This window comes from Nicotiana tabacum, chromosome 12 (genome assembly GCF_000715075.1).
Source record: "Nicotiana tabacum cultivar K326 chromosome 12, ASM71507v2, whole genome shotgun sequence".
Classification (NCBI taxonomy): domain Eukaryota; kingdom Viridiplantae; phylum Streptophyta; class Magnoliopsida; order Solanales; family Solanaceae; genus Nicotiana; species Nicotiana tabacum.
The window spans coordinates 24,445,427-24,466,786 of NC_134091.1; the positions used below are offsets into that span (position 1 = coordinate 24,445,427).

At 37.5% G+C, this 21,360-nt stretch overlaps 2 protein-coding genes across 3 annotated transcripts; both read right to left on the reverse strand.

The window, feature by feature from the left end:
- LOC107801952 (WD repeat-containing protein PCN) lies at positions 1 to 7,523 on the reverse strand. The gene is made up of 11 exons (XM_016625375.2): positions 7,185 to 7,523; positions 6,947 to 7,093; positions 6,252 to 6,558; positions 6,101 to 6,164; positions 5,834 to 5,947; positions 5,568 to 5,730; positions 3,328 to 3,481; positions 2,573 to 3,168; positions 1,585 to 1,766; positions 1,110 to 1,367; positions 1 to 526 (listed from the first exon to the last, which is right to left on the reverse strand). The coding sequence occupies exons 1-11, from the start codon at positions 7,344 to 7,346 to the stop codon at positions 211 to 213; spliced, it is 2,463 nt and encodes an 820-aa protein (XP_016480861.1). The 5' UTR covers positions 7,347 to 7,523; the 3' UTR covers positions 1 to 210.
- A 7,538-nt stretch (positions 7,524 to 15,061) lies between these two features.
- Positions 15,062 to 21,180, reverse strand: LOC107801953 (peptidyl-prolyl cis-trans isomerase FKBP62). 2 transcript variants are annotated; one of them, XM_016625377.2, is made up of 13 exons: positions 20,810 to 21,180; positions 20,644 to 20,700; positions 19,859 to 20,116; positions 19,584 to 19,664; positions 19,400 to 19,480; positions 18,459 to 18,653; positions 17,931 to 18,020; positions 17,398 to 17,573; positions 16,616 to 16,738; positions 16,370 to 16,516; positions 15,844 to 15,971; positions 15,645 to 15,765; positions 15,062 to 15,310 (listed from the first exon to the last, which is right to left on the reverse strand). In XM_016625377.2, exons 1-13 carry the CDS (start codon positions 21,000 to 21,002, stop codon positions 15,245 to 15,247), a joined length of 1,716 nt encoding a protein of 571 aa, XP_016480863.1. In that variant the 5' UTR covers positions 21,003 to 21,180; the 3' UTR covers positions 15,062 to 15,244. The 2 variants fall into 2 exon arrangements, with proteins under 2 accessions (XP_016480863.1, XP_016480862.1); XM_016625376.2 differs by having other exon boundaries at positions 20,614 to 20,700; positions 20,810 to 21,140.
- Between the last annotated feature and the right edge of the window lie 180 nt (positions 21,181 to 21,360).

Sequence of the window (21,360 nt, forward strand, 5' to 3'; positions counted from 1 at the left end):
TTTACATAAGATAACTCTTGTATATAAAATGAATGACATTGAACTTCAAAATTGATTTCACAGTTAACTGGACTAACAAAAGAATACATTACACAACATGCTTTCATCCCCCGAGTGACAACAAAAGAAAAACCTACCATTGCAAAGGGCTTGAATCGCCCCTCTAAAATCCCTAGTAAGTTGAAACAAAAACCACCTGGCACAAAACAGTTATGTCCCAAAAATATGTCTGTGAACAGGTGTAGCATCAAAATTTTTAACCACTTGAATCCAAGGTTTGTCTATGATCAAGGTAGAGGTTTTTGAAAGATGTCCAACAAATAAGACAGGATCTCTGAAAGGATGAAACTCAAAATTCTTTTTACCATTATGTTTACTCTCCAACTCACTGACTTGTAACTTACGCTTCAAACTTCCATTCACAAGACTACTATGTAGCTTCTTCAATGATATATCTTGATCGTTGGCTAAGTCAGCCTCATCATCACCACCCACTGGCTTCCCAAAGTCGATCAAACACATTGCCCTGTAGGATAAATTTCAGCAGATGTTATTATTTTAGTGGAACTCAGAAAACTTTTATTGCCTTAGTAATTGATGTGACAACAATATTGCATGTCAATTGCAATTGCAATGAACAGGTAAGCAAAGTGTTGTAGCATGCAACAAAATACTGGAGAAACATAGCGTCACATATAGTTGCTGATTACTTTGTGTTTCCAGCCATTCAATAAGCTTTAAGTTTAACTTGAACAAGTATTTTAAGGACGTATACCCATGTCAGCCTCCTCCCCAAAGTAGAGGGTAAAAAGAAAGAAAAAAACTCAGAATACCTGCCTTTCGAAAGCACAGATTACTGGTACATGCTAATAAGCCACGACATATGCAAAAAGTCAAATATCGCATCTCAAATGAAGCCTATATAGCGCAAGTATTTTTAGCAAATCCAGCTTGTGTTACTTTTCTCAGGTAAGTGTAATTCCCATAATAAAACCCTCTATCGGAATTACGGAGTCACTTTGATTTTTAAAAGGTAATGATCAAAGTGACCATTATTATAAATATCTGAAGTAAAAGCATCAAGTTTGTCAAAAAACTGTAAAACATACCTTGGACTATAGACGATGACAGATGATGAATTGGAAGGTGGGAATGAAAGCCCAATCACTTCTCCAGGAAATTCTTGATATCTTCTCGGCAGGGAAAATGTATTACGACTTGACCATTCCCCCAACTGTTTAGCTTCAACATCTAAGGCATATACCTGGTTGGACGAAGTGGATACTATAAGCACATTGCTATTTTGAGGAGCAAAACCACCTGCCATAACTGAATGACCATCCAATCTTGATATAAACCAGTGTTGCCTGCTCCATGACAAAATGCATTCAGACCCAAAAGAAACAAGAGAGTACAAAATGATGACGGGAATAAGCATATCCTTTCTAGAAAGTTGAGGTATCCCGTGGAAAGGAAAAGAGTTTTTCAAAAATATCAAACGCAAAAAAGGTGAAATCCTAAAGGATCAAAGGGAAGATATACTAGACGACAGATTAAATACATGCAGGAAAGGATGTCCAATACCTCTGTATCTCTAGATTAAATATATATACATCTCCAAAGCAGTTGATAGCAGCTAGCCATTGCCCATCAGTGCTGGTGAACAGTCTAGTTATGGGAGGTTCAGCCGGGAACAGTTCTTCAGCATATTCTTTATGACGAGGTGTAAAAACATAAACTATCTCTGAGCTTCCTACATCCACCACCTAGAACACAAAAGCTGTGATTTCAGGAACTATCAAGCTGCAAGATTTGATGGCTCAGATATATTGATAGTCTAAACAAAAATAATCAATTCAATTCCTCAGATTAATTCACAGCCTAAATATCAAACAGTTCCTATAAGCAATGGTCATTGGAGTGCACAGAAAGATATTGATCCGCGGAACTGCATCCTCTTATTAAAAACCATACAAAATTAAAATTTCAATTAGCTCTCACATCTGACATCCACGTGAAAAGAATAGATCAACACCATAATTAAATGGAGAATATGACAAGTTTCATTAAAGACCATGCCCTTACCCACCAACCACAGCCACCGTACCCTCCCTATTCACCAGCATCTCATGCTTGCTCCCCTTTTTCCTATCCATTTGCCCACTACTTCAGCCTCCCTCCAGTAGCAATCTCAGCGATTCAACCAAGTTCCATGACCTGATTCCAGATTTCCTCCCTTCATTATCCCCTATGATGCAGTTTGGTGCTAGGATGGCAAGGCAGAGGAAGCCATAATAAAGTAGGTGGCAGGGTTCAGTGATGCGGGATTAAACAACAACAAAGGTGGTTAGCTCTAAAATCATGATTCTTAACAAAAGGTTCCCAACCTTAGTAAGATCCCTATTGTCCTAAAACTTCCTAAGAATTTCTTAGTAATGCCAAAGGCTGCAGGTAAGTGAACTCACTGCAACTTACAAGTTGAGTAAGATGCAAAATGTACAGTTATTTTTTTAAAAACATACAGTAGAAGATAAATAAAAAAGAAGATAAATTGGACAAAGAAGGTACTGACGTAGACCATTCTGTCACACCCCGCTATCATCAGCCGAGAAGAATCAGCACTGAAAACCATTGAATGGGCAAATGGCAGTTCCAAAGGGAGATGCCTTTTGTTGACTGCCCATGGACTCTTGCTGGCAGCATTTCTCTTAAGCTCAAGAAGGCTGGGTTTAACATGATCAGAATAAGCAAAAAAGGCACCAGAAGGCGAAATTGCACTGCATGTAATTTTCCTTGAAGCTTTACACTTAACTCGGGCGACCAGATCTGTCTTGGCAGCCCCAGCAGATGGACCACAGCTGTTAGACTTAACTCCATTTATTTCACGAACACACAAAATATCAATCCAGTACGACGCTTGGATTAAGAGTAACGAAGACTGATTGAAAATCGTATTTATTGCAAGTTGTATATGCGGCCTCTGCGGTGCAGGACAAATGTCATGTGGGGAAAACTTGGTAAACTCCCTCGCAGAGTATGCAAAAAGTTTAGTATCATCACCGCCTGAGATAAGCATCGGCACACCTAAATGTGCCCATTTATGGTAACTAGACTCAAGGGGGTTCGACCTAGATCGAGGTCTCTTTTCGTCCCGTTCAACTATGGAATCTGAAAGGAAAATGAAAAAAATTAACAATTTAACAGCATAAATACCAAATGGACTATATTAAGACGACTTTCAGCGAACAAAAATTTCAATTCAAAAAATGGGCAAAGTATCAACTTTATTTTCAAAGGAGAAGCAGAAAAGCACACAAATGAACTAACCTTCAGCACTGATGGGCACAGCAACAGTCAAGGCCCTCACATCATGTGTATGGGCCCTCACATGACTAACATAAACCCATTTCTTGAGGACTCCAGAGGTTATATTTCCATCATTAGCCCCGACAAAATCCATAGAGAGCTTATAAAGTATAACCTAAAGAACAGATGCGTGAGTTAGCAGCTACAAGAGCATGTTTTCCAGACATTTCTGAACAGTTATACACCGCAATGTTCACAGTAAAATATCAGAAATGATATTACTTCATAATTATAGAAGCATGGTAAGACCAAGACTTTTGCAACTGAAAGAAGGTTATGCAATAGGCAATAAAGCAAATAGAAGCAACCTTTATTTCAAAATTTAATTAAATAACTCTTTTGCTTTTCTCTTCACTTTCTTTTACCTTGAAACATTTACAAAACAAATGAAGGAAAGTTATCTCAAAGGACCGAAAACAAGTCAGAATCAATGCAAACTTGGCTAAGTATCGAACACAAAGAAACCAAATAATCCGTATAAGGCATACCAAATAATTTGGATTAAAGTAATTATCCGAGTAGGGATAACTGGAAAAGACAGATCTAAAAACATGTCGCGAAAGAGAAATTATTTAGTAGTGGAAAGAAGTAGACCTGTATTAAGCGGAATGGATATAGAGATTTCATATAGCCGACCATAACTGATTAGTGATTGAGGTATGGTTACTCGAGAAACTAGAAATGATGAGAGTTTAAATGGGCAGTCAAGCCACTCAAGAATCAAAGGCTTCTGACATGTTACTTTTTCAGTTTTCACAAGCCACTGACCATGTGTATTACAACTTAAGCAACTAAAGCACTACAACATCCTCCAAACCCATCATCATTTGTCTTTGAATCCTTTACTGGCATTTGCTAAGAGGATAGTACAAAAAAAAAAAAAGCAAAAGAAAGCAGTCTACAAAATCAGAGAAGCATCCCTTTCTGCGCCAGGTAAGGAACAGTGATGTGAACGAAGACACAGCAGGACAGAAATGTATTGAGTTCCATTGCATACAAGGAACATCATTCAGATGGGTTTTTACATAACTGCCTGTGAATCCAAAGCAGTGCACTAGGATAAATTGAGTTGTGATCCTCTAATATTTGTTTTATTTTATAAGGAGAGTTGTCATCCTCTAATATTTGTTATCGTGCGACTGACCAATGTCTAAATACTTAACAGCGTTTGAATTAGATAAAGTTGGTGTTAGTTTAGTTTGCATTAGATTTTTTTTAAAACAATTCCAATTTGCTTTGGGTAACAGTTTTTAGGTTGTTTAGGGAGAAGTGACTTTACAACAACAACAAACCCAGTGAATTCCCACAAGTGGAGGGAGAGGCGACTTTGAGTTTGTTTTTTGGGGGAAATATCACTAAAGTCCAAAAAGAATTCTTTGAAGCTCTTAAATATGTGAAATGAACAAGAATAAACCGACAAAAACATCTATCGTTCATTCTACAAATAAGAAAATTTGGTTGAAGGTGAAAATTGTTGATGCAAAAAAGATTTATGGGACCAGAATGCAAGTTAACAAAAGCTGAAAATTCATTTTCTGCTTTCGTAGAGAGCGGGCACTACGTGGGGCCACTTAAGTCCATTCCATACGCACCCACTACTAAACAGTACTAGTAATGTTTGTTTTAAAACTAGTGGTTTTCCGGAACAAACACCACCTCACTATCAACTGGGCTAAAAATCAAAAGAGGCACAGCATCATTATCTTAATTTTGTTAGAGTTTTGCCCTGAATTTCTAATCTATTAGGACTCTCTTTCTTGAAGGAAGGGAAAAAGACTCCTAAAATAAATAAATCTTTTTCATATGTCTTGTCCTTTTCTTGGAGGAAAAGTCTTGAACACCTATAAATTGAGGATCTCTGCTTCTCAAAACAACGATGATAACAACCTCCACAATGTAGTCTTTTAGAGAGTTTTGTTTAGGGGTTAGGGGAGACTATTCTCTCAAAATTTATTCTCTTTTATATTAGTGATGAATCATATGTAGGTCGATTGACCAAACCATAATAAATTGCTATGCCTAGTTTAGTACATTTTTTATTTGTCGTCTGATTTATCGTCTATCAAGCTTTGCATTGTTAGCTTCCTCATGCACCTTGTTATTATAATCCCAACAAGTTTCAACTACTAGAATAGTAGGGGGACAACCCCCTCCAACTCCAACAGAAAGAGTTCATTTTGTAGGGGTTTCCATTTATATACCTGACCATCGGAGCCAGCAGAAAACACCCTTCTATGGCTGGGAGATGCTGCTAAAGCATTAACATCACCTTTATGATTGGAAAGGGCATTCACAAGAGTCCCATGCTTGGTGTCCCAGAACTGAACACTCCCAGTTCTATCAGCACTCACAAGGGTACCACATCTGGAAACAATGTGAAGTTAGAAGCGAGAAGGAAAATTGGAACATCTTACAGAACACTGTAACAAATGAGAAAAATGAATATCATTTCCAATTCAATTTTCACCTCAATGCAAGTAACGACCATATGCATAATTCAGATCCACTACCCAGACCTCCAAGACCAACTGATATCCTGTAGATTTCATGAGCAAACTTGGCATCCCAGCATCTTATAAACCTACAAAATAAGCAACTCTATCAGATAGTTCACTGTGTACATCCTATAAAACATAACTTCAGGGCTCAACCTACACTTGTGTCCTTTTTGAGTTTTCAGCAGACATCAACTAGTAAAAATTCAGCAGATAGAAATGTTAAAAATAGAACATACCCATCACTACTCCCAGAAAATATCCTACTTGCATCAGAACTCCAAGTGACACTCAATGCACGTCCTGCCAAAAAAAACAAAAAGATAACAACTCTATAATTCCAAGCAACAATCACATTTGTACTCTGACTCCTAAGGATAGCTGTCTCACCACTGACCCTTGGCAATGATCTTTTGTAAGTTAAGTTTTCGTCATCATTGACACAGTAGATTCTTACACAGCCATCATCACAAGCAAATGCTATTCGGCTATTATCACTAACAAGATCCTCGTGAAGCTCTATGGAGTCATCACCATCTTCGCTTTCACTGCTCTCACCATCACTGCTCTCGTTATTGCTGTGATTGACGTGGCCATTTTCATAAAGCTTAGGAGACTGCTTTTGATTAAGCTGTGGATTATTGCATGGTTCCACAGCCATCTGCCATATTGAAACACCAATAGAATCTAGAGCAATCTGCAAACAACCATAGCAAATAAAAGATTAATCGACTCACATCATACAAAACATAAAAACCTCTATCAATGATATAACATATCTTACATTGTGATGACCCAATCACAAGCATAAAGTGATTAGAATAATGATGAGCAGCACAACAAAATGCAAAAATCTCTTATCTTTCGTGGTAGTCAATTTTCACTTTGCATTCATTTCTATGCTAACAACAAAAAATAGGTTACAAGGTTTCATTTTTCATTGTAATTGCAAGTCTATTGAACCCTAAGCTACTTACAGGTTATCAAAACTTTTCCTTTCCTATTTTTGAATAATAGGAAATCTCCAGTAAAAAAGCAAAATTCAGCTCAAGACAATAAAAGCAAGGATTTTTCTTCACACACACCTTCTGTCTCAAATCAAAAAGGTCCCATTCAGAAACTGATCCATCAATGCTGGAAGAAAACAACCGACCAGCAGCCGAACCACCACTCGAACCGGACCGACACCAAACCAGTGAAGAAACCCTAGAATTTGGATTCCCGTGTATTGTCTAAGCAAACACCAATCAAATTCAAACTTTTAATTAAAACCGGGAGAGAAAACAATACATAAGCAATATATATAAGTATATATGTACGTACGAGCTGACAGTGCCAGCCTACAGAGCCAGGAGAAACGAGCCAAATCTCAAGAGAGCCGTCTTCACGAGCGGCAGCAACTTGAGAATCGTCGGCGCTGGTAGCTAAAGCTACCACCGGTGATGGCTTCCACTCAACTGAGCTGCTCCTATATACTGAGAGCATTTCCAGTCCTCAATATTATAGCTTTATTGAAGAGTTTTTGGGCTGATTGGTGAGTCTGTGAGTTATGGGCAATGAAGAAATTTTGAAGTGGAAAGGGAGAAAGAGAATAGGACATCAGCGCCGCTAGGTTTTTTCCTAAGGGTTTAAGCGCCGGATCCATCTGCTACAAACGGGTCTATCAAGTTTTTCTTATTTTAAATTTTAAATAATTAAGCTTCCCTTTCTCTTTTCTTTTTTCTTCTCCCTTTTAAGTTTTAAATAAATTGAATTAAAAAAAAAAAGAACTTGAAAAAGGCAAAAACATTATTACTTGATAAAATGCGTTTAATTATTGAAGATGTTATGGAATTGTTAAGCAATTACATTTTAATAATAATATTTACAAAAAGAAGGTTATGATAATTTTGAGAATTGAAATAATATGTTTTGAAATTAGTGTCTAAATTGTCTACCATCTTAATGAAACATTTACTTGTCTAATATTTTAAAAATGTTCTCCTGAATAGTCTACTGCATCTAATATTTCAGAAAATGTTCATTTCAAATTTCATAGAACCTTGCTTCTATAAACCCTCAAATTATTTTTTCGAACTGTGTTGAGTATCACTTGGGAAGAATAACAATAGAATTTTTTAACCAAAAAGAAGAAGAAAAAGAAGAATTTAAGTTGGACATAAACTAGACTGCCCAAAATTTTAAATATAAGGCTTTATTTAAATAGAATGGACTGCGCAATGTTAAATAATTTATAGTTGATAAAAATATTGTTGTCTTATCAATTTAGAACTTTAAGTCAACTAAGAAATGAGTTAATTATAATTGAATCAACTTAGAGTTAAAATCTTGCAATAAGCTACTCGTGTTATAACCAAAAAAAAAAGTGATTATCAATATTCTTTTACCAAATCAGTCAACTACTAATTGTTTTCAGCTTCACTATTTCTGTCCAAACAAACACATAATTGTTTACATAAGTAAAAAGTCCATTGTTTTTTCAGAAACACTCAAAAAGTATTTTTACCGCTTTGCGTTTAAAAGTTACTATAGTTCAGCTAATTCAAACGGGCTAATAATGCCAACGTTTAGCCCACTGCCACTTAAGTATCCCCAAACCATTTTAGCCATAACGCTTTAATTGCAAGGGAATTTTACCTTCTTATATTATATATAAAACTTTATTATCCTTCTTAATTAAGTTTTAATTTAATTACATAGTCATACACAATTTATCAATCATATACAAATAAATTTGTAATGAGTATCCCTTTATATTAGGAATTGAATAAAGAATATCAGTTATTTTCGCATCCTTTTATACTTGCACCTCTCTCTGTCTCTCCCCCTCTCTCTCTCTCTTCCTCTCTCTATCTCTCCTTCTCTGTTTTTTTCCTGTTTTTCTTCCTTTAATGTTCTCTATTTTTTATGTTTTTTGTTGTATAGAGTTTTAATGGAACTTATCAATGTATTTCAATCGTTTGACTATAGAGTTTTAACTTAGCAATTTTTTTTCATGTTGCACAATTGACGTTCGAATTAAAATTGTCAATCAATAAATTTTGAAGGTGTTTGATTCTCCACCATTGACAACCATTTAAAAGCTTCGAAGCTTTGAATTCGAATTTGGGTTTTCAAAAATTATTATTTGTTTGGATTTGGTGTTGTTGCAAACAATTGAGAATATTCTTTGGAGTTTATATCTCAATTTTGAGGGTGTTTGGTGAAGATTAGACTTAATTTTGGTCGAATTTCTGATTGAAAATCGAAGAAGAAGAAGAAGAAGAAGAAGAAGAAGACGAACAACAACAACAACACATGACATACAATATACTTACGAAATTGTATTAAATTTGTATTATAGTTGTATGTAAATTGTATTTAAGTTGTATTATGTTGTAGTTATATATTTTTTTATTTGACTGTTGTATGAAAGTTAAAAAATAATTGTATAATGTATGAATCGTTGTAAGAAATTTGTATTTAAGTTGTAAATACTATCTTTTTACATAAAGTTGTTGATATGTATCAAAATTGTATTAAGAGAGAAAATTTTGATTGGAATTTTAGAGAGGAAGAAAAACACACCACATACAAAATATATATAAATCAGATACAAAATACATACAAAAGGCATATTGTATAAAATTTGTGTGAAATATGTATTTAAGTTGTATGATGTTGTAGATGTACTCCTTTGTCTTCTCTCTCCTTCTGCTTTCTCAACGTTCACTTTTCAAGCCACCACTGTCTATTCCCTCCCTTATGTTTCCGTCCAGTACCCCCCATCGGCGTAGTGCAGCCCAGGTAAGTTTCTCCCTCTTTTCCTTTCTTGCTTTCTCTCTCCTCTGCCTTCTCCCCCATTATGCTTTCTCTCTTTCTCTCTCCTCTTTCTTCTTCCCCTTTTCTCTATATATGGTCTTTCGGCAAACAACGAAACATCGTAGACCAAATTCTGGTAACCACGGTCCAAACAGGAACGACAGCGGTACCGAAAGTTTTCGTGAAGCCTGCATTTTTGCGTTGCATTTCTTCGGACCCTGCTAGGTTTGCGAGGGTAGTAGCGACATCCATCGTCGCTGGGGACATTAGGAAGACAATAAAGGCGTTATGTTCCTTCTTTCCTGTACTACTCTTTAATTTATTCGTTGTAATATTCTTGCTCTGTTTTTTACTTGTTAGTTAGTAGCATTCTTGCATTGACTTGAATTTAATTGCATTGCACCTCGGGTGTGCCCCAAGTCATATTCTCAAGTTCTATCATCGGGAGTTGGTACCTCCTGCTTTCCTGCTTCTCTTTGTTATGTTAGTTATATTGTTGTCATTTTAGTTAGCATTAGTTTAATTGTACTATTAGTGTGCCTGTAGTAATAATTTGTTATCTTCTAGTTTGGTCCGCTGCCTATTTTGTGTTAGTATTTTTCCTTAGTTTGTCATTGGTATAGTGGCTGTGGTATGGGATGGTATAGTAAGGTCATGTCCTCGGAGGGGAAGGGGGAGAGGGCGTGACACGGGGTAGGGCGATGGGAGTGGGGAAGGGATAGAGGCGGGACGGGAAGCAAGGTAGGTAAGGGGAATAAGGGAGCCTATAGGTTGAGGATAGGGACATGGAATATTGGCACATTGACGAGTAAGTCTATAGAGCTGGCAAAGATTCTCCAGAGAAGGAAGGCCAGTATAGCTTGTGTTCAGGAAACTAGGTGGGTAGGATCGAAGGTGAAGGATGCGGACGGGTATAAGTTGTGGTACTCTAGAGTCAGGAAGGGTAAGAATGGAATGGGTATTTTGATAGATAGGGAATTTAGAGAGTATGTGGTAGAGGTTAGGCGGGTGAATGATAGATTAGTGGCTATCAAGTTAGTAGTTGGAGAGTGCACCCTAAATGTTGTTAGCGCTAACACACCGCAAGCGGGCTTGGATGAGGAGGTTAAAAGGCGCTTATGAGAGGGGTTAGATGAGATTGTGCATAGTATTCCGCCTGCTGAGAGGTTATTTATAGGAGGGGATTTCAATGGACATATCGGGTCATCTGATGGTGGTTATGATGAGGTGCATGGCGGCTTCGGTTTTGGGGATAGGAACGGAGGAAGAACTTCGCTATTGGATTTCGCTAAGGCATTTGAACTAGTGATTGCGAACTCTAGTTTTCCGAAGATAGAGGAGTATTTGATTACTTTCCAAAGTACGGTGGCAAAGACTTAGATTGATTATCTCCTCATCAGGAGGTGCGATAGAGAGTTGTGCATAGATTGCAAAGTTATCCCGGGCGAGACTCTCACGACGCAGCATAGACTCTTAGTGATGGACATCGGAATCATGATAAGGAAGAAGAAGAGGTATGTTCGAGGACGACCGAGGATTAGGTGGGGAGCCTTGAGTAAGGATAAAGCTAAGGAGTTGGAGGGGAGGCTATCAGCTATGGTAGCCTAGGGGGAGTAATGGGGATGCGAGCGCTATGTGGACGACGACGACAAACTATGTAAGGGAGGCGGCGAGAGAGATGTTAGGGGTTTTGAAGGGTCTCTCTGGCAGCGAGAGAGATGTTATGGGTTTTGAAGGGTCTCTCTGGCGGGCATAAAGGCGATTGGTGGTGGAATGATATGGTCCAAGTCAAAGCGGAAGCGAAGAAGGCGGTGTACTTGAAGTTAGTAGGGAGCTCAAGCGAGGAGGAGATGAGAGCGAACATGGAGAGGTATAAGGTAGCGAGGAAGGAGGCGAAGTTGGCGGTCACAGAAGCCAAAACTGCAGCGTTTGGCCGGCTGTACGAGGAACTGGGGACAAAGGCGGGGATAAGAAGTTATTTCGGTTGGCTAAGGGGAGAGAGAGGAAGGCTCGGGATCTGGATGAAGTGAAGTGCATCAAAGACGAGGACAGTAGAGTGTTGATGGGGGAGGCTCATATTAAACAGAGATGAAAAACTTACTTTCATAGACTTTTAAATGAATAGGGCAGCTGAGATATTATGCTAGGTGACTTGGCGCATTCGGAGAGCCACCAAGACTTTAGGTATTGTAGGCGCATTAAGGTTGAGGAGGTCGTGGAGGCTATGCGTAAGATGAGTAGGGGTAGAGCAACATGGCCAGATGAAATATCGGTATAATTTTGGAAGTGTGTGTGTAGAGCAGGTTTGGAGTGGCTGGCTGGGCTATTTATTGTTATTTTCAGAACAAAGAGGATGTCGGATGAGTGGAGGTGGAGTACGGTGGTACCGTTGTACAAGAACAAAGGTGATATACAGAGTTGTAACAACTATAGGGGTATCAAGTTACTAAGTCACACCATGAAAGTTTGGGAAAGGGTAGTGGAGGTGAGGGTGAGGAGGACGGTATCTATATCCGACAACCAATTCGGGTTCATGCCGGGTCATTCGACCACGGAAGCTATTCACCTTATTAGAAGGTTGGTGGAACAATAAAGGGATAGGAAGAAGGATCTGCACATGGTGTTTATTGACTTGGAGAAAGCATATGACAATGTCCCCATGGAGGTTCTCTGGAGATGCCTAGAGGTAAAAGGTGTGCCGGTAGCTTACATTCGAGCGATCAAAGACATGTATGACGGAGCTGAGACTCGGGTTAGGGAAGTAGGAGGTGACTTGGAGCATTTTTCGGTTGCTATGGGGTTACATCAAGGATCTGCGCTCAGCCCGTTCTTATTTGCCCTAGTGATGGACGCACTGACAAGATATATTCAAGGGGAGGTTCCATGGTGTATGTTATTCACTGATGACATAGATCTGATTGATGAGACGCGAGACAGTATTAACGAGAAGCTGGAAGTTTGGAGATAATCCTTTAAGTCTAAGGGTTTCAAGTTAAGCAAGACAAATACAGAGTAATTGGAGTGCAAATTCAGCATTGAATCGAGGGAAGCGGGCATGGACGTCAGGATTGGATCATAGGTCATCCCCAAGAGAGGCAGTTTCAAGTACCTGGGGTCGGTTATTCCGGAGGACGGGGAGATTGATGAGGACGTCACACACCGTATAGGGGTGGGTTAGATGAAATGGAGGTTAGCATCTAGAGTCCCGTGTGACAAGAAAGTGCCATTGATACTCAAAGGTAAGTTTATAGAGCGGTGGTTAGACCGACCATATTGTATGGGGTAGAGTATTGACTGGTTAAGAACTCACATATACAGAAGATGAATGTAGCAGAGATGAGGATGTTGAGGTGGATGTGTGGGCACACTAGGATGTATAAGATTATGAATGAAGATTTTTGGGAGAAGATGGGCATGACTCCTATAAATGACAAGATGCGGGCAATGAGACTTAGATGGTTTGGGCATATGCGGAGGAGGAGCCCTGATGCCCCTGTAAGAAGGTGTGAACGGTTGGCTTTGGTGGGAATGAGAAGAGGTAGAGGGCGGCCTAAGAAGTATTGGGGAGATGTGATCAGGTAGGACATTGTTAGGCTTCAGATTTCCGAGGACACGACCCTTGATAGGAATGTGTGGAGATCGAGCATTAGGGTTGTATGTTAGGAGGTAGTTGAACATTTTTTTTCTACTTCATTCCGGATGTGAGGATAAACTGATAGGGTTGTCTTAGATTTCTAGTGGTTTATGTTGTGTTCTCACTATTCTCTCGTTTTTCTTTACTGGTTATTGTATTGCGTTTCAACTATTTTTTGGTTTTTATAATGCTTTATTATTTCTATGGTTTCTGATGATGGTACTGATATGTTGTCTCTTTTGTCTTTTTCGTTTTCTTAAGCCGAGGGACTATCAGAAATAACTTCTCTACTCCATGGGGGTAGGGGTAAGGTGTGCGTACACACTACCCTCCCCAGACCCCTTACTTTTGGGATTTTACTGTGTTGTTGTTGCTGTTGTTGTTGTTGTTGTTGTTGTTGTTGTTGTTGTTGTTGTTGTTGTTGTTGTTGTTATTATTATTATATATTGTTGTAGATGTATTAAATTTGTACAAAATTTATTTTTTAATTTGTAGATGTATCAAATTTGTACGAAATTTAATTCTTTCTAACCGAAAGAATTAAATTTACGAGCACCTTGTTAATACTCATACTTAATAGTACTAGTTAAAAGTCCCAATACTTAAAAATAATCCGTTACTGTCACCCTAATTAATAGTGATAAAAAAGAATTAATTTGAGAGATTAAGCTTTCTTTCTCTTGTCCACAGTTGCCATCTCTATGCTGCAGGAATTAAAGTGATTTGTTGGGCGAATAGAGTGAATTGACCAAGAATGAGTTTGCTATTCAAAACCTAGAGGTTTGGTTTTCAACCTCTCTTGTATTTTTTTTTTGGTCTGATGAAGTATTAAATAATGTGAGGCATCTGAATGCACAAGGACTATATAGAAAAATCCTTGTGCCAGAATCTTCGCCCCTATTAATTCTTGGCAATGTACAGTGCTGTATACGCTAGTGACAAAGCACATCAGAGACTCTAATTTAGTGCCTATCAATCTCTCCTGTATTTGTATATATGGCTAAGTTTTTATTTTTGTTAACCTTCTACAGGAGAGAAAATAGGAAAATGATATAACTAAATTCCTTAATTTAAGGTATTAATAATGAATTGTATATAATTTGTAAGCAATTCATATTTAGGGCGGGTAATATACAAAACAAGAACAATTTTGGTAAATAAATTTTAAATATTATATAGGAAGTAAAAAATCCCTAATTGAAAATATGAGTTTCTTCCATCTCTTACACATAGTAAGACATTCTTTAGGCTTGTATTCCTGAAACCTTACAAAGTGTAGTAGCTTTTATCAACGTCTATCACCAGTTTCCAAACTTCTCAGGTAAAAACTACTCCCTCCCATATTATCATTCGTGATTACTAAAAATAGATATCTCAAATTATCCTTAATTATGAATAACTTTGTTCAAATACCAATGAAGAAAAATTAAATATTAAGACATGAATAAGGGTAAAGTAGTCAAAATCTCATCATAATTAATTTTTCTTAAGGCGCGTGTACAAAAGAATCATGACATATAATATGAGACGGAGGGAAAAGAACTTTGCCGAAAAACAATAAGCCAAGCCAAATATGCAGGGTATATCTCTTATTGTGCCGATGGTCTATCGGAAACAGTCTCTCTACTCCTCCGGAGTAGGGGTAAGGGTCTGCGTAAACACTACCCTCCCTAAACCCCACCTGTGAAATTTCACTGGGTTGTTGTTGTCGCAGTATAGGGGCTACTTAAAAAAAATACTTCTAATTTGCAGCATCCAAATGAACTATACAATGGGAATGTGTCAACTTACATTTAAAATAGAACTGAAACCACATATTTCAAGCGGTACATGTGTGGTTTCTGTGACAAATACCCTTTCTCTATTACCTTGTCTATACATGCTCTCTGTTAGTTTTAGAAAATGTACAAGTACAATTCTTCAGCAAGAATCAACTATCAATCAATTGTCAAGGCATGTTGATATCACCAACATTTTCTTCATTCTTGCTCTCCGTTTCTTCAACTTTCAATCTCTGCCAAATTGGAATAAAGTAGGGTGTAATTAGGCTGTAGATGACAATTTTTTAGATTGATCATAGAGTGAATTTTCAAAATACTACACTTTGTGTTTTGTTAGGTTTGGAGGATTAAGGTATTTAATTTGAGCTCACATTAGCAAAAATCTTTCAAGTCCAGAATGAATCATTAAAGGCTTGAAAACTCTGTACTTCTTCAGCTTCTTGCATAAATTTTTTTTTATTTTTTTATTTTTTATTTTTAAAATTATCCTCATTTGCTCTTTTTTTTCTCTCAACCTATGAATCATTACTACTTTTTTTTCCCACAGGTAGAAATCAAGCGACAAACCTTTGCCGCCGAAGAGTTCTCATTTGACAAGCGTGTGAACATTGTTGTGTAGAGCTTTGCATCTTTCTTATTGCTCTCTACTTGGAGTTGTTTCAGTGTTTTCTGTATCAGTTTCACCTCCCTGAGCAGCAGGAACTCTTTGATTCATAATAGTCAAGAAAAAATCTCCAACGATATTTTAAGTCATGAGTTGCATTACCTGTTCTGTGGATCAATTTCTAGGGCCTTCTTGATATCCAATTCTGCCAAGTGCAGATCAGCTGTTTCCATAAAAGCTTGTGCTCTCCTATATAATGCTTTCACATTGCAGGACTCAATTTCTAAGACCTACAAGCGATGAAAAAGGATAAGGATGAAATTAAGCCTTGCTTGCGTGGATTACAAATGCTTTTAATCAGCTAAACTTGCATCAAGCTTTTTTCGTTCTTCAGCATTTGAAACAGCTAACAAGAATTACATTAAAACGCAAAGGGAAGTACATAGCAGCAGGGATTTGAAGACCTACAACAGCTCCTGCTAGAGAAAGGGACGAAGGGAGAGAAAAGAGAAGAAACATAGTAAAACCATGACACTTTAAAAAGAAAACATATTTCTAGTCCAACATATATAGACAGAAAGTGAACTTGCCCCATCATGCATGATCATACTCTTGTCACACTACAAGAACCTGCCTATCCATCCAAGTTACATGAAAATAGAGTTGTTCGGTTACCTAAGTACATTACCTTGGAACATAGCTTAATTGCTTCCTGGAAATCATTTTGTTTGAGACAACAAGCAGCACCATTCAACCAGCATGACACTCTCAATGATTTCACTAGCCTTTGATCATCATCTTCAAAGGTTCTATCTTCATTAATATAATCAACAGCCTGAATGAAAAAAATCCAAAAGAAAAACGCATACAAATAATAAAGCGTTTCATGAAAAGTCGCATATTCTAAGCATTGATGACCAATTCACTGAGATACCTTCTCATATTTCTTCATTGCTCTTTGATACTTTCCGTTTTTGAAGAGTAGATTGCCCTCTTCTTTCTTCCTTTGGGACACTTGGATTCTCTCATGTTTATTCATTTCCCAAGGATCCTTTTCCTTGTCTCCCAAAAGGAGAAAGTTAGAACTTCGTAAAATTTGTATGTATCAACCCAAAATGAGTAAGAGAAAGAAATTTCGTAAAATGGTTTTATGCAGTATCAAAATTTTGCCATTAAAAGCTTATCAACTTGAAATGCAGGCATGTATAATGCATCTAATAACTTCTTTCCAGCTAGAAATATGTTACCACAGAAGAAACGAAGGCGCCAAATCATACCTGAACTATCACAAGATATACCAAATGAGAGAAAGGAGCTTTTGGTGAAGACAGAAGAGACTTCATGGATGTTCAGAAAAAGTTTTGTTAGTGGCTAATTTGTTCCCTAATGTGTACTAGGAAATTCTCACAAGTCTGAAAACTATTTGGGTCTATTTATAAGACTTAAATCTTGTCAAAAAGAAGAAAAAACACAGCAATATATCTACAAACTTAATTTATCAGTCCTAGCAATAATGTCTGTCACCCTATTGGATAATGTTAAAGTTTCTTCATATGCTCGATCCTTGCAAATTAACTACATTTTCCAAACAGAACTTTGGCCTACTTGTTTGGATCATTTACCTATCGTTGCAGTAGGAGTTCCACTCCTACATTTGCTTAACCATATGTACTAAGCCAAATATGTCTTAGCACAAAATAGACTTCCGTCAGATACCTTTGTGAACTCCAACATCTCAACTTCGAAAACTATGGTTGAGCAAGGAGGAACCATAGCAAGATCCCGCTTCACTTCAGTACTTCCAAATCCATAGTCAGGTTTAGCTGTCACTATTGCGTGTTCACCCTTCTTCATTGTAGTAACTGCTCGGTCCAGTCCAGCAATGACTTGTTCTACATGCAAAACAGTACAATATAATTATAGCAAGCCAAAAGTTCGTAGGCATAAGTGCAACATGTACAGAAGCATCATAAAAGACTTATGGCATATATGCAAGGTATCGTCATAGAGTGAATGCATACTACGGAAAATCTAATGAGTTTAGAGCTTTCAGAAGAAAGTCATCTAAGAATTGCACCTGATAACTTTTATTTCTAGTCAGAAGACCAAGAGCGTATCACAAAAACCTCATTTTAACATAACAAACGTTATTATCTTATGATTGTAAGGGTGGATAATGAGAATAAATATATTACATGCCTAATTATCACAACAGTAGGTATATTTCAGATTCATTTCATTGCACCGACCTTCATCAGTTGTAAACTTCAATGCAGCCTCTCCATCGAAGCCTCTTTTCTCTAGCAAAGTGCCATCCTCAAGCTTAGCTGTATATCTAACTGGAGATTTGCAGCAAAGACCAAGTAGTTAGTAAATTCTCCATACTCAAGCTGAATCTCATTATCAATCCTCAAACTGGACGCAAACTTAAGCTAATTCTGCTGGTTATGCTCCTCAAAATAGCAAAGCACATGTTTGTGCCTTTCCCAGAGCAAGATTAAGGTAACATTTCCATCTTTTCAGCCCCCTTTTCCAAGATGATGAAGGACACAGTCTACATTTGATGAAACGTGAAATCTCACAAATTATCAAGGGTAAAGTAGACAGTATATGACCCAAATACGTACTCAAAGTGCCATCCATAGTTCCCTATAATCTCTGCAATTTTCTGCAGATCCCACTGCTACCCAACCCTTAAATAAGTAACATTATATGAACTCTATGTTTTTATTACCAAACGGGAAAAGGTAAAATGCACATAGATTCTGAATACTTACTAGTTACAGCAGCACCTTCGTTTGCAGTAAGAGTGCCTTCCCCCTCTTTTAAAATCTTCTTTAAAACTCCCAAATCACCAGTCACATTTATTACCGGCTTGAAAGAAACCAGTTCAAGATCAATACTCAGGATAGAACATGGAAGAATTGAAGGGAAGCCGTTTTCAGAATCCTTAACCCCATCAACAAAGGCATCTGCAAAGATTTTAAGGGAAAAGAAAATTTTAAGAATGAAAAGAACTGTTTGAGCTTTTTGGTGTAGATTTAAAAATTTTTAATGATATAAACTTTTTGTTGGAAATCTAACATTTTATCCACTAAGATCCCACAGGTAGCTCTAGCCTTGATATTCTACGTAGAAATAAATCAGAAGGTACAACTATCTACCACCATTTTCGTCATCTATAGGAACACAAGTCACATGTGAGTAGGGAAAATCAGGAATTCCGCTCGTTTACTTTACACTTGATTCGCCTTAGTATAACTTATCATTAACAAAAATGCAATTAGCGGCAATAACACACAGTTCATCTCCCTTATACAGATATGAATCATTACCAACTTCCCTATATAGAGTCAAGGCAAAACCCTAGCTATAAATTTAGATATCGAGATAATCTTAACAACCCATGCAAGAATTAACATTATGATAAATTATCCCAGCAGAGCTATCTTTCCATCTGAATAGCGAGTAGGCTAAAGCTGATGGTTCAATGTGATCAACCAAAACGCATCAAGGCACTCAACCACAACTGGAATACCAGTTTTTGAGATTGTCAAACATTTGCCAGGTCCGCTACTCACAAATAATCTAATCTCTTTATCCATGACTAACATATTATCTATGAATTATACTCCTGAAACACACCCCTCCCCTCAAAAAAGGAACCCCGACTACCAACCGAAAGAATGATAGCAAAGAATGAGTTGGAAAGACGTACACTGAGGCTGAACAATTAAATTCACTTTCTCTCCCCTTCTCATTGTCTTGATCGCTTTTGGTAATGCTTGACAAAAATGGCCTAAAAGGAAACACAGTTGGTTAGTCAAATCAAAGGAATGAACCAACAGCTGATAGTACAAGTTTGTTGATTTTAAAGCACAAATGCCAAGATACCAAGGTACCATCTTTGACATAAAACTCCACTCCGTGTTCAGGTGTTTTTGCAACAATTACACCATCAAGCAGCCTCACCACATACTTCACTGCAAAATCAAATCGAAAAAAGCAAGGATATTTTATCTATAAACAATTAACAAATTATATCACAGGCAAGACCATATAAATGCAGATACTAGCACTAGCAGCAACTTCATTGGATCGAATATTCTTTTCTGTTTTTCTTTTTGTTTCCTTGGAGTTGATTCTTTTGGAGTAAACACAAAACACATTCACGTACCTAGAACTTCATCCAAGTCATCAGGAGGTCCTATTAGCTCCCCCTTCTCCATAATTTTCTTGATAATACCACCATCCTTGCAGACATCCACTACTGTGATCCATGATACTAGCTCGACCTCAAACTGAACTACAGAATTCGATGAAACTGCATCCAAGTCTGCCAATCCAAAACCCGTTCTTGGGGGCAATGTGAACAATGCCGTTTCACCTTTCCTCATCGTGACAATTCCGTAATCTACGCCAGTGGCAACTTTCTCTAACCAACCAAAAGCAAAACTAATTAAGCTTAACAAATAGAAACCAAATCATAGGTGCAGAAACCCAATATCAGCAAAATCAATACTCCATCCGTCCCAATTTACGTGACCTTGTTTGACTGGGCATGGAGTTTAAGAAAGAAAGAAAGATTTTTTAAATTTGTGATCTAAAACAAGCCATAGACATCCGTGTGGTTATAAACATCTCGCTAGTGGTAAAATAATAGTTTTAAAATTAAATTATTTCTAAATATATAAAGGTGTTGTTCTTTTCTATACATACCAAAAAGAAGTGTGCCGCATAAATTAGGACAAACGGACTAATTTTTTCCTAGAATCTCTTACGCGAAAAAATGGTAAAAAGATATGGCCAATAATAAGTTATAACCATTTTTAGCAACTTTATACATCATTACTAATTAACAAGTGTACACCAATATAGGAGGTAAACTAGAATGAAGGGAAAGCAATTCCACTTAAGTAACCAAGAACTGACCTTGGCCAAGCTTGAACGTAACAGGTTTACCTTTGTCCCTAGTCGAAACACATTTGGTTCCATCACGTAGGCTACCAACATAGTGAACTGCAACTCAATCGAAAAAACAAGAAAAAGGGTACAAACATTTTCAGTTAAAAAATTTAATTTTCGATTAAACAGATTAACAAATTCTTGAAAATTGGTTAGTAGTTACCAGTGACTTCATCACCAAATTCAGGGGTTTCCCAACCAAGTCCAAGCTTAATAAGCTTCTTCTTAAGACCATTTGAGTTAATTTCCCTTTCATCGCCAATATTGAGTGGTGGTGCTGATTCTATTTCTTCCCCTGCCTCTTCATAATCTTCATCTATAAATGCTTCGGCATTTGCCCTGGAAAATTCCACCATCTCTAATTACTGCTTACTTAGAAGTTAGAATTTATAGCTTAATATAGGGTGTTCGGTGAAGTGATTTATACGGTGGTCGGAGATCGGGCGCCGGTGAAAACCAACGGAGGACTGGAGGTGACTGAGTAATATGAGTGGTGTGGGCCACTTGCCTGTAGTTTGTAGAAACTACGAAGCTGTTCGGTCGTTTGAAGTGGGTTGGGCTTTCTACAGACCAAAAGATTGGATCAGCCCAGCCCACTTCCTTTTTACCTTTTTTTCAAAATTAACCTAAATACAGTCAAACTTCTCTATAACAAACTCGCTTATTCCGATATCTTTTGGCTGCTATAGTGAAGTGCTGTTATAAAGGACATAT